This window comes from Anoplopoma fimbria, chromosome 21 (assembly GCF_027596085.1).
Source record: "Anoplopoma fimbria isolate UVic2021 breed Golden Eagle Sablefish chromosome 21, Afim_UVic_2022, whole genome shotgun sequence".
Classification (NCBI taxonomy): domain Eukaryota; kingdom Metazoa; phylum Chordata; class Actinopteri; order Perciformes; family Anoplopomatidae; genus Anoplopoma; species Anoplopoma fimbria.
In genome coordinates, this window is record NC_072469.1 from 13761650 (window position 1) to 13774973 (window position 13324).

General features: G+C 41.8%; 1 protein-coding gene across 1 annotated transcript in view; it reads right to left on the bottom strand.

Annotated features, from left to right (window-relative positions):
* The window catches only part of svila (supervillin a), a 139984-nt gene that overhangs the window by 6565 nt on the left and 120095 nt on the right, over positions 1-13324 (bottom strand). Inside the window, exons 19-31 of the mRNA XM_054623404.1 lie at positions 12552-12605; positions 9485-9650; positions 8746-8829; positions 8033-8119; positions 6469-6646; positions 6200-6372; positions 5345-5500; positions 3309-3445; positions 2665-2812; positions 2428-2573; positions 2052-2227; positions 1020-1170; positions 618-897 (exon numbers count right to left, since the gene is read on the bottom strand). Of these exons, the coding sequence (XP_054479379.1) occupies positions 618-897; positions 1020-1170; positions 2052-2227; positions 2428-2573; positions 2665-2812; positions 3309-3445; positions 5345-5500; positions 6200-6372; positions 6469-6646; positions 8033-8119; positions 8746-8829; positions 9485-9650; positions 12552-12605 (1936 nt within the window). The remainder of the gene's footprint in view (positions 1-617; positions 898-1019; positions 1171-2051; positions 2228-2427; positions 2574-2664; positions 2813-3308; positions 3446-5344; positions 5501-6199; positions 6373-6468; positions 6647-8032; positions 8120-8745; positions 8830-9484; positions 9651-12551; positions 12606-13324) is intronic.

Sequence of the window (13324 nt, forward strand, 5' to 3'; positions counted from 1 at the left end):
ACAAATAAATCATCCTGACATTTTTTTTCCATGCCTCAGAAACAAAGGTAAGGGAATTATAAGTATCCAATTTAAATAGCTGTTCCGTTCGGTCATCGTCCATTCACCGAAACATTTCTGGATTTTGTTTCATTTAATAAAGATATTCCTAAATAATCACAATAATGACAATACAAGAGCAAACAGGATTCATTCTAAACTTATCCCAATTAGCATGATTAATGTCCTCCTGGAAGTTTTTAGATCCAACAACTTCAAGGGCTACAGTAAAGATTCCTGTTTTCCACTGGGCAACTAAAGACCTCCGATACCTTGATAAATATGCTAGAACATAAGATTCAGTGCAACAATAAGGATATGATGAGCAGTTGAACTAAAAACTAGGCTCATCTATTGTTGTGGCTTCTAATGGAAATTATCTCTTTAGTAGCGTTTTCTGTCTGAACATGACATTTTCTCAGAAGTTACAGTTCCGATGAAACTACCCGACTTGTTTTGTGTGTTAGAGTTAATGAGGTAGCACTTAAATTAAGTTATCAATAATACATTTTATACTATTAATGGAAGCCAAGATCCTCAGGTGTGTGTGTGTAAAAGTAAACATCGATAACACTGACCCGCAGTGCTGACCATGTACTTCCACTTTATCACGTATGTGTCGCCGTCATGAAACTGGCCGATGCTCTGGAGCGGCAGGCGGCTGTAGTCGAACTCCAGGATGTGCCACACCTCCACCCCCAGCGTGCTGATCTCGCAGCTCCGCCACTCCTCGGCCTCCACCAGGCCGTAGCCCCGCCCCACGTTAAACCCGTCCAGTTTGGTGCCGACGGGAGCTTGATGGAGGGGCAGCATCAGGGAGGCGTCGTACGCATGGTGCTGATCGGAGGTGGACTGCTCCTGGGGTAAGAGGACGGACGGAATTAAGAGGACAGGAAGTGCATTTGATACTCTACATTATCCTCTGTGCCACATGGATTATAATCACTAAACTTTTACTGTACTGAGGTACTCTTTGAGACCTTTTGATCAGAGATGTGGTCGTTGTTTTTTGAGGGGCTTGGTGTTTTCCTGGAGTCGCTCCAGTCCAGGAACTTTTCTTTAAACAGGGTTGTTTCATTGTGCTGAGTCAGCCTGCCGAACACGGCCCAGTCAGGTCGGCCCTGACCTGACCTGTGGGGTAGAAGGATGCAGTCAGTCAAGGACACAGTACCAGTGTATATTTTGAAGCGGGGTTGTATCAGGTACTTCTCCATAGTCAGTGTATTACTCTGCAGTAGATGTTGGTTGGGATGCCACCAGTTTGGAGAATGTAATGTACTGCTGTGGACGGGGGCAACAGCAAAACCTAATTTAGACACTATATCAGTTTAAGAGTTAACTATATTCAGAAAACTTTCACTGCTTTACCTTGCTGTCAGACAGCGCTTTCCAACAGGGAACTAAAGCAGTAATATCTATCTATGCTCTCTTCAAAGCCACAGGACTCCTTTGACAAAAACAGTAATTTTACCTCGCAAAACACGTAGTAAACAAAGTTTTAGTTAGTTTGTATTATTGTGTGACTTTAGTATTTTAAAAAGGTTTGTTCAGAATCACCTCAATCACTCAATACAATACGGTTGACCAGCAACTCACTTGTTATGGGTGGTAAAATTACTGTTTTTGTAAATGGAGGAAATTTTGAAGAGAGCAAAGATAACGGCTTCAGTCCCCCATCTGAAACGGCTGTCTGATGGCGAGGTAAACGGTGAAAATAAAAAATATATATAATATAGGAAGCACTTTTAAATTATTCAATTTTTTTTAGGAGTCTTAAATCTGTTTTGCAGCTGCCCCCATTCACATCAGTTATTTTTCTTAAGGCCTGGTACTCCTGTCTGTTTCTCCAAACTCCATCTCCTCTAGATAAAACACTGACTATAGAGAAGTACCTCATACAACCCCACATCAAGAGATCCAAACTATGCTTTTAAAGTTTGTAAAATCTCCTCAGCCACAGACGGTGTAAAAACCAACACTGTTCTGTAATGTTGCAGTACATGTTTTCGTACTTGGGTATGAGAGGGTTGCACTCCCCCGGGTCTAGCGGGTTGATGTCACAGTTTGTGTAGTCGAAGGTTCCGTTCCACAGGTGCTTTGCCAGCTGGAAGGCCACCTTCCTCTGTGCCAGCGTCACTTCCTTTCCGTGCCATATGTACATCTCGCTGCCAAAGTCAAACACCAAAACCTGTGCAGAAACACAGACAGAGAAGGTTTTAAGTTTTCAAATCCAACAGTACCAGCAGGCTTAGCTGTCTCCAATAATGTATTTCTTTTAAATGACCATTGGGTGGCGCCAAAGTAAAAAATATTTAAATACTTCATATAGAGGCTTTTAAATGGCTTAACATATTCAAGATGCATTTAAACTCCAGTCAGTTTTCTGACCTCCTTGGGATTGAGCAGGGAACAACGGGGCACCTTGGCCCAAAAATCATCATCTGGGACCAGTTTGTCATCCATCAGGCGGTAGATACAGTTCGTCTCCACGATGGCCCCCTCGTACAGCTCGTCTTCATCTGGCGTTCCTGCAGCTGCAAGAAGAAAGACAAGGTCATCAGCTTGAGTTCCGTTGCTCTGGAGACTATTTACTTGATGTTTATTACGCCAGATACGTCTCCTTACACTGATAACTGGACTGCCCTCCCAGAATCTTCCAGAAGTCCTTGGCAGAGTGGCTGTGCGTGCTGACAGCCTCCTCGATGATCTGGACGTAGTTGGCTCGGCAACCCAAGTCTCTCTTTCTCTGGATGAAGTTTGCTAACTCTGAAGCCTGAAAGAAATGGGAGAAAAAAGTAGCATTATATTATCATGATTAGTTCTGTTGATGCCAAAAACACAGAGGTTCTTTGCTATTAATAAACTGTTAGTACTTGGCAACATTTTCTATTAACGAGTCTGCAAACTTTAATGACCTAAACTCAAACAACCCCTCATAAATAACAAGGTCCTTCTTCGTTCAATTGAGGTCAGCGCTCTGTTCGGCCAATCACAGGTCAGCAGAGCAGTCTATGAACAATAGCCTTGTTTGGTGTCTGTTTCCTGCAACAACTCGCAGACACACACACACACACATTTCCTGTCAGCCAACACACACTTCTTCCCGTGCCACTATTGCTACCTCCCAGTTCTGTGTGTTTACATCCTGCACGTCAAGCCCGCCCCACTTAACCCCACCCTCACTCCACCTGTGTAGATGTTTACTAAACTCAGGTCTATCCGAAGCTAGCTTTCCTGTCATTTCCACAGCGCTCAGGAGCCGGACTCGCCTTGTTCTTCTCGATGACGTTGGCAAACTCCCCGGTCCAGATGAAGCAGTGGTGTGGCGTGACGAGTAGGAAGCAATCGCCGCTGTTCAGGGAGGACGCTCTGGGCTCCACCAGCCTGGTCTGGACGTGCCGTCGTCCTGTTGTGTCATGGGTAGGGGGAGTAAAAAAAATAACACACAGACAGGTGGGTTATCGGTGACAGCTCTGATTATCGCTGTCAGCATGCCTGGATTATCATACTGGTAGAAATAGACCGACTCCGATTTTAGATATCCCCTGGAAGGTACGCTCTTGAAGTAGCATCCTCCAAAGCTTTGTGTAAAACAGTAGCTATTTTTTCCCCCCGTCCTCTTAAACAGCCGAATGTAATCGCTGGTCAAGATGTTACCTTACATGTCTTTGTCTCCGCGAAACAAACCTCATTAAAAAGATGAGGAAAATGCAGCCAGATGTTTTGGATCCCTTACTGCTGGGCTGGCTTGTTTATGCAGTAAACATGTTGCATCCTCAAGCATGCCTATTCAGAGAGGCTGCCATCACTTAGGAAGGGTTGTGCTTTCAACAGACAGATATTTCTTGGTAGGACATGATGGCCATTGTACCCCCCTCAGGACAAGTCCTTAAAAAGTGCTGCAATGATGAGATATTTTTGTAGGCCAATCTCAGAGGTTAGCATCGCACTGGTTCCCTAGTCAAAAAGCCAATGGGATTTTCCGCTAGATTTTGGATTATTGAAAAAAGTTTATGATACATACACATTTTGTTCAGCAGGATAATCTTAAATTAACACCACTTTTATGATCTTTGATGCGAAAATGCAATCGCAAGAAGTAAAAAAGCAAACGTGAGTCTATGACGTTTGTAGTCACATTTAGCCACTTGTTAGCAACCGGCTTTTTTAAGACAGGGTAAAAGCTTCAAAATCGTGAGAGGGGTATTTATTGATGTATTCTATATCGTAGAACAAAACCTTGAAATATCTTAAGCTTATGTCAACAACAGACCTTATTTCATTTATTTAACCCAAAAATTATTTAACAAACCTTGCCAAAATGCTGACACATTTCCGGGGTTATGGACTTATTCCTTCCCCACTTTATTAGTTACTTGGTCCCTGGTTCTCAACTGGTGGTTGATAAGATTCCAAAAAAACACAGTTAGTCCAACCTAATTTTGAAGTGTGTTCAATTTGAACTCTGAATACTGAACAGTGCTTTTATATTCAATAGCCAAGCTAACGCTAGTGGCGTCGCTTTAGTAACGGCAATGCACGAAATGTAACCTTTGATGCATCACCAGCATTGGGTGAATTTTTAAAATAGTGTCCAATACTTTGTGTTTATTGCTAGTTAGCGAATGTTAGCATGCTTAACTAAGATAGTGGACATAGTAAACATTACACCTGCTAAATGTTTGCCTCTTAGCAATTAGCTCAGAGCCCAGCTGTGCATGAGTACAGCCTGAGAGAGCTGCTACAGCAGCCTTTTGTTCTTTTTGGCTAGCTCAAATTAGCTTAAACTGCTGTTGCAAATTTGCGCGGTAATTATGCCCTAATTTCTATTCCTATTTACTCTAGTTGCAATTCTTCTAATTACTTTGTTTTCATTTTGTGAAGTAATATTCAAACAGGCATCAAAGAAGTTAGCACTTTCTCCTCACAGAAACAGTAAACTGTGGATGGAAATAAAACTAAAGGGGAGTTAAGTTAGCCTAAAATGTGAACTTGGATGTAGACCTGTCGGGAACTACTACTGCTGTTTACGGTTTTTCTAAATACTATTGGTTTTACTTTAATGAAAAGACAGGCCTGTAAAAAAGTGGGCGAGATGGCAATTGGTATTACAACCCTAGGGGATTTCAGTAAGTGCCCATTACAACCCTACTTAATAGAGTCTGGACTTTGCACAACATGTTTTTATGAGTTATCACTGGAATTATAGAGCAGTAAACTAAAAATAGGATACAAAAAAGGGCCTGTTGTGGGTGCAGGTGCATTTGTCTGTGTATGATCTGAGCCACCTGTTCATTCCACTGACCTTTGACCTGTAAGAGCATGAGTTTCTTGTATGGCACGGCGCTATTGTTGGACATCTGCTCAGAGATGTTGACGCTGCGCAGGTTGATGTTGCTGAAGTTCTCCTTGCTGGCCAGACCGGCCAGAGCCACGTCGGAGAAACCGGAGTTCTTGTTCACTGCAGTGAACACAACAGAGCACAGAAAGGGGGCATGAGACGGGAAAATACATGAAATTGTTTTCATCACCTTTATACGGATGAGACAACAGCTGTGTGTAAATCAACTTTCGTGCCAGACAAAACCGGTCTCTATACCACTGTAACAAATATAGAACGCTTCAGAGACAGTTAAAGTGTTTATTTTATTGCTGTCAGAGGAGGTGAAGGATGAAGTTATGGGAGTAGCATGACATTGACATTGTGGTTTATCTAACGTCACTCTAAAAAAACAAAACCAAGCTACAGACACGTCCAGCTTTTGAGGACTGCTTTGTACAATGACAGGAAACTGACTCCAATCCCAGATGTAGGTTGTTTGGGTAATATCAGTGACGCTTATGATTTAAATGCATATTCTGCTCTCTATGGAATTGTTTGAAATACTAGATGAACAAAGAGTTTGGGGTAACAAATATTTCATAAAAGTTGCATTTTTACAGAGGCACATTTATACCACTTTCACACCATACCAAATCAACAGATTTATAATGTTCCTATTTCTTGCTAAAACATTCAAGGTTTAATATTTCAACATCAGAAATGATATTGAGGTTTTAATCAAATTTAGAAGTTAGTTTGAAAAAGCCTGAAACATGTAGTGTCACTGCGTGTTTTGGTCTCGTGCATTTTCCCAGCCCCTCAGCCACCCTCACTCACTCTTCTCAGCCTTCATCCTCTTGCTCTCCAGCAGGCCGATGTTGAGCCTCTGCTCCGTGTACTCGTGTCTGATGTCCTCCCTGGCAGCCAGCATCTTCAGAGGGTTCCTAGACGACTGGACGTTACGCGCCGGGCGCACCGCCCGCTTGTGCTGCTCCATCTCTGAGGTCAGCCTGGGGAGGGTGTCAGTAAAGGGGGGAGTAAGAGAGTCTCACAATGATGTTGGGCTTCTTACTTTAAAAAACGATCTGTGGCGGGCGAGAGCTTACTTTGGCACCTGGGAACCAAAGATGGCATCGAAGTCGTCGTCTATCTCCACCTTGTTGGTGGTGGCGGGGATCTCCTCCACTTGGCGGTAGAACTTGGAAAAAGTTTCGTCTTCGAGGTTCATCACTTCCTTCACCTTCTTCTGTGTGACTGTGAGGGTTGCTTCTGGCAGTCCTAACACTGAGGGGGGACAAGATGAGGCTTGGTCAGGATCATTGAAGTTACTACTACAGATGATTCGCCAAAGCCTGTGAAAGCATCACTGAGCTCATGTATTGCAAATGGAAGATCTGCTCATTTAGTTATTTATGGATAGATTGTAACATAAATGTAGTAAAAGTCTTACTTCTATAAACAAATCCTCCATGTTCTCATTAAAGCAAGCCAGATTTGTTAAACTATTTTGAAACAAATTTTGTCTTAACTTGTCATTTTCTGCACCAAACTAAAATTGCCTACAAAAACACAAAGTATTGAATATAAGTTGTTGTTGACTTTTTATTAACATCAGGAATTATTTTCGATTTGGCTGTGCTGTAAACCGAAACATGACCTGCTCTTGTTTTGACCCTATTTTGCCGTTGTAGCCTGAATTAAAGAACAAAATGAGGATAATGCGTGCCATATTTCACATGTAATCAAAGGCAAACATCAATTCCCCTCATTTAATGTCAAGACATTAAGCTGGGACTGCTGTATGTGCTCAACTACTAAGTTGAAGGAAAGTTGTTTGTTTTTTGCCCCACAAGTATTTCATACACCGGACTAGATTTCAGATGAGAACAATATCCTCGACAACTCAAAAGTGGTTCACAGTATTTTTATGGTTTACTTTGCTTTTTTCAAATTGTATTGTGCATAATTTGTGCAGTGTATTTAATACATTCAATTCAATGTGGCTCTATTGGCATGAAAGTTTCAAAACACATGGTGCCAAAGCATCAACATTTAAAAAAGTATACAATAAAAGTTAAATATTTATTGATACTACTATAGTAATATTAATTATTATTTTTAATAATTAATATAACACTCTCTTTGGGCATACATAATATTGTGCTACTGCAGCATTACATTAACGCAACTGCCTGTAATAAAGGCAGACCTAATAGAAGGTACTGCTGTTGTGACTTTTATGTAAATTTATTGTGGTGCTTATTCTAACAAAAGGCCGACATCTTAAATTGCAACATTTATATAACAAGGTGCATGTGTAAAAAAAGGCTCTGTTAAATGCCCTTGCTGTTACAGCAGTAGCCACAGTACTGAACTGTCACAGGTTATTTCTGGGAAATAGCAAAAGCATGCCATATCTTCCAGGAAAAATGCAACACTAATGGATTCACTCTCCTCAAATGAATTACAGTGAACTAGACGGAGAATGCCGCGTTTAATTCATTAAGTTTGGTCTCAGTTACACAACTGATATCCATCAGGAGATTAACTCTTTGTATAAATCTATAATCGGTTGCATGGTTGTAACGTGGGAACATTTTTCTGATTCTGTACTGGGTATCAGAGCAGAGTCGTGATGAACTTGTAGACAGCGTGCCGAACGAGACTGACCTTTACTGTTGAGCTTGCCCAGGAATGACTCCAGTTTATCCAGCTTCAAGTCCGTCTCCAGGTTCAGATCTGGCACGGCCTTGATCTCTGCGCAACCACATGTACATAAATACACACACATACACAGACACAAGCACACAGCTGTTATAGCCATAAATTGACTCCGATTTTAGTTCCAACTGTATATCTGAACAGGCAGAAAGTCTGAGCTTCTGTTGTTCATTGACGCTGATTTTGAACAATGACGGAGCATGAATGAACAGTTGCACACGGTCACTATGAAGTTATCTCAACATATTTAATGGCCGTCACAAGCATTTTAACAACAATAAACAGCCACTAAATATGAATCCTCTTTGCACTCCTGACTCATGCATGTTAATGGTAACCCATGGCTTATATCCTATTAGGCTTTGATAACCTAATAGTATTGGTGATATTTGTGGTTCTGGTTATGATGATGAACATTGCATTCAGTGCAACATCAAAAAAAAGGGAAAAAAAATAGACCTTCAATATCAGACATCTCCTCCATGTCTTGTGAGAGAGAAGCAAAGACAATCAATTACACCGTGTTCAAATGAGAAGCGACCAATTTCAAAAACTGTGCATTTGTCAGCTCAGAATCTATCCATTTTAGTTCAAGTCAATACTTCAGCTGATTAAGTGTATGTAAAATTTGTTTTAGACACTGTGTTTGGTATCCAACTGACCTTCTTGAGGTTTGGAGATGGCCAGGCTGTTGTTCTTGGGTTTGGGGGACACTGGAGACTGGAGGGCTGATGGGGCAGCCAACCCTGTTGTATGAACACAGACAGGTATGAACATCCAATGAGCCAAAACGCATGATGTGGTTCCTCATATGACATTTACAATTTGTAGAAACAAAATCCAACATTAATTCTGGTCAAGTTTAATTTTAGAAGACAAAGATTGCGTTACAAGAGCTTTGGTTCGATGTACACCAAAGAACAGGTCATACTTGAAGACACTAGCACTTTGCTTAGTGCTAACTAATGTAGAGGAGTAATCAAAATTAAACATAGGTGGGATGGATCTCTGTATTATTATCATTATTAAAAATGTAGGAGCTTTCATTGACTAAACATCACAAAGTAATTGTGCTGTGATGGAAGAGTCTCAAAGGACCGCTACCACCTGCAAAGTGAGGGCCAAGCGACTGATGGGACTAGCTGAGCTAGCAACACAGTTAGCGTGCTAATCTGCTAGCACATGAAATGGTCTATACAGAGTTGTATTCATTTTCATTGGCAGTGTTTTGTGTTTTTTTTTTTATAACTGTGATGGGGGCTAAGCAGGATTCTGCACAGAAAACGGAGACTGAACTGACGACTGAAGTCTCTGGGTGCAGATCAGCATGTGTGTGTGTACACCTCTGAGAGAGATGCAGAAGGACTGTAGAGGATGTGTGTGTTCAGTTTCCCCTCTGACCTTTCTTCACCATGCGTGCGGCCACGGTGAACTGGGTGGAGTCGTTGGCGGCTCCGTGGCCTTTCATCTTCCAGCACTCCTCCTGGGCTACGATCAGCCGCTTCCTCTCCTGGATAGACAAGTGAGCATCGATCCCCTGGAACTCCATCTCCGCCTCAGCAATTCTCTGCGAACAGAGAGAAGTTACTGTCAGTTACAATAACAAACACTCCTGATGGACTAAGAATTTAAGGAATTATCCACCTCAGGGCACTACGTTTGAGTTTGTGGTGTTCCATGCATTCCAGGACACATTTTGGGAGTAGGTAGCCACAACAGTGCTTTTTGTTAGACTCTTTATGGAATGATTTGGGCACTTGGACTTGGACAGAAAGAGTGCACCCCTGGAAGTATGTTGTCACAGTACATTACAGCAAAAGTAAACTAGAATTACCGCCTTGTGGTTGTATGCCTCCGCCACACCAGTAATGCTGCAGTTTACATCCTCGTCCATCCAAAATATTGTCAATGCATCAATTACATCTTTTTAGACATTTGTGTGAAATTGTCAGAAATGAATTCTTGAGCCCCAAAAACGTTTTTTTTTGTCAGGTAACAGTGACCCCAGCCTTTGACCACATAAATTGAATCAGGTCATCCAAATCTAAAGAAATTCACTCAAGGCGTTCCTGATATATCCCTTTCACAAGGGATAAATCGAAGACATCGTGGCCACGACTATCACCGGTACAGATAAAAAAAATACACCACCTATTCCACACAATGGAACCATCTTGCCATTTGCTGTTTGGGATAAAGTGTTTCAATGTGGAAAAAATCCTTTAACAGCAGGCCACATTCACAAACAGACAAAGTAGCCGAGCACAACGTGGACACCAAGGGGGTGGAAGGGGGGATATTAACTCAGGAAGCACCTTGATTCCCTGCCAGTCTTTTTTGTTCCACTTGATGACTTTAGGAATGTTTTTTGTGTCATTTGTGAAGTTAAAATAAAAGAAGTTAGTTGACAAAGTAAAGACAGAGAATAATAGCAGACAGTGTCCTTTAGTGGTTAATGATAACATTAACAATTTATGTTGCAAATTCTGATTCCACTGTGTAAGTTTATGTGCAACGGCTGCCACTGGGGGAGGGGGGGTTAGGGGGGGCGGATTTGTGAGAGCACTTCATGCGGCATTGACAGGGGTCACCTTCCGTCTCCAGGGGTGTCTCTCATCCACCTGCGTGGGCCTGGATGATCTGGTGGTCTTCACAAACCAAAGACATGGAATGAGGAATGTAAGAAAGGATGAGGTGTTTAGAGAACGGAGAATGAAGAGATGGTAGAAAATGTCCAAGCTCTGCACAAGCGTCTGACCCCACAGAGGGCTGCCATGCTGACTCCGTAGGTAAAGTGCCGAAGCTTTGGGACGGGGATATTTTAGCTAAGGACTCTGAACTCAATATGCACCATGACGCCATGGCTGCAACTGAGGGAGCAAAAAATGACCACACACTTACGGCTGAAGAGCTTTTAAGGGTAAGATGCATGTTAAAACGGCTAGGTTTGCAGATTTGAGCGTGCATTTGAGAGCTTAGTTAAGTTGCTGAGGAGGAGGCGTGCAGCAAGAGCTGATGCGGCATCCTACCTGGCTGGCCGACTCATCAGGGGAAGGAGAGCAGGAAGGAGGCTCAGGAGGAGGAGGAGGAGAGAAAGTAGAGGTAAAGGCCGGCTCCTATAGAGACACAGCCATAGAGAGAGGAAGCAGTATTTAATAAAGGAGTTCCAAAGATTCTATGCATGAAGGTCTTTTTGGTTGTTGATGCTGGGCAGTCTATGAAAACTGTTGTCTAAAAACCTCTAATGGTGTCATAGTGATGACGTCAGGGTTGAGCTTGGAGACTACACATTTGAAACAGAAGGCCTGTGTGATAAGCAAGTGGTGTGGGGTTAGAAAGAGGTGTGGGCAATGCATTCTTGGAAGTGTAGGATTCAGTGTTTTCGAAGCTTTACTCAAGCTGGGAACTAAAATTCAGGATACCTAAGCCTCTTCTCTTTTGATATCCCACAAGTTCATTGACATTTATGACAATGCAATACTAAATCTGTGAACAAAATGAATAAGAAATAAATAGAAAAATCACTCTATTCATTCATCTCACTGTTCAGTTACATTTAATAAAAAATTGAATGCCCTTCCCATCGGTTTCATTATACTCCATATGCTGTTTAAAGTCTTCTTTAACGTGCTAGGTGTGTCATTTTGGTGGAAAATACAAAACTCCTTTTACTTTAAACCAGTATTCATTTTAAAATGTTTTGTTATCTTATCTATTTCTATTTTTTTAATGATTCATTTATTTGTATGCTATTTTACGTCATTATAATTATAATTAATATTATAATATATTGTGTGTACACATTTGTGCTTGTGTGTGTTGATGTTTGTGTACTGTGTGATGTTACCATAAAACAATAAACACACACAAAGAAATCCCTCAGGCGTATTATTTTTGTAATGAGAATGTGTCTTGAAACCGCTGCATTCACAGACATATTCAAGGACATGACCTGAGAGCAGCTACAGCTCTGAGCAGCTGGCATGGAGAGGAAACGGAAGCAGAGCAGTGAGGTGCCAAGTCTGGCCTTTTGAGGTTCTGGAACAGGGATAAGGATCACAGTCCTACTACAGCCTTCTACACACAGCTCACATTAGCAAAGAAATATCTCTGGCAATTAGAGAAAAATACACTGCATACATATAGACACATGGACTGAACATCCACAGTGGGTGAGAGAAACACTTGACATAACTCTGAAACCCAAAAGGCGGGATGAATTAGAGAACACCTTCACCATGATTTTAAGGGAAACACCCGAACAGAGAACCACTACCCACACCCCCCCCCCCACACCACACACACACACACACACACACACACACACAGGATGTATTTATCAAGGGCGGCCAGGAGATGCAGTTCCGGATGTTAAGTTAATTAAGATCACTAATCCAATTGAAATGCACTTGATAAATACCCCCGCAGTGTGTGTGTGTGTGATTTGGGCTTCATACACTGGCCTTACCCATAGCTGGTCGGACATGGCAAACTCATCGATCATCATCGGCACTTCGTCCTCCTACAGACAAGCGGACGCAGGAGAGAAGGGAGGGACATGTTTGCTAAAGGGCTCTGTTGTCCCGGAAATGATGTCAAGCCCAAATCACATGATCGACTCCCTAGAGCAGTGGTTCTCAAATGGGGGTACGTGTACCCCTAAGGGTACGTGAAGGCACTCCAGGGGGTTCGTGAGATATTTAAAATTAACATCATTCAAAAATCCTTTAAAAATAGTTATTTAATAAATACTCAATAAATATAAGTGTAAGTTCATAAACTGAATTTTATATTCAGTAGGCTATTCAATTTCATTATCCTAAAAAAAATGCTTTGCACTGGTTAGGGGGTACTTGGCTGAAAACATATTTCACAGGGGGTACATCAGTGAAAAAAGGTTGAGAACCACTGCCCTAGAGGACTTTTGAAACCCCACTTGGACTTTATGAACTGTTCATTGTAAGGCCCTCTGAACCCCACAACCCCCGGCGGGATTGAAAAGCATGTTTTCTTTAAATAATCGCCAAAAGTAAACCATTTATCTCAGCTAGAAGCTGTGAAAACTGTCATCATCATCTTTCCGACAGTCCTTGAACACATCACGTGTGACGCTGGTCTTCAGAAAAAGCAGCCAATACAAATTGTGATATTTCATCAAAAACATTGTATTCATCATATCTCATTTAAAATCTTGCCCCAACTAAACTTTTTACTTTAACCAGATACTGTAAAAAACATTAA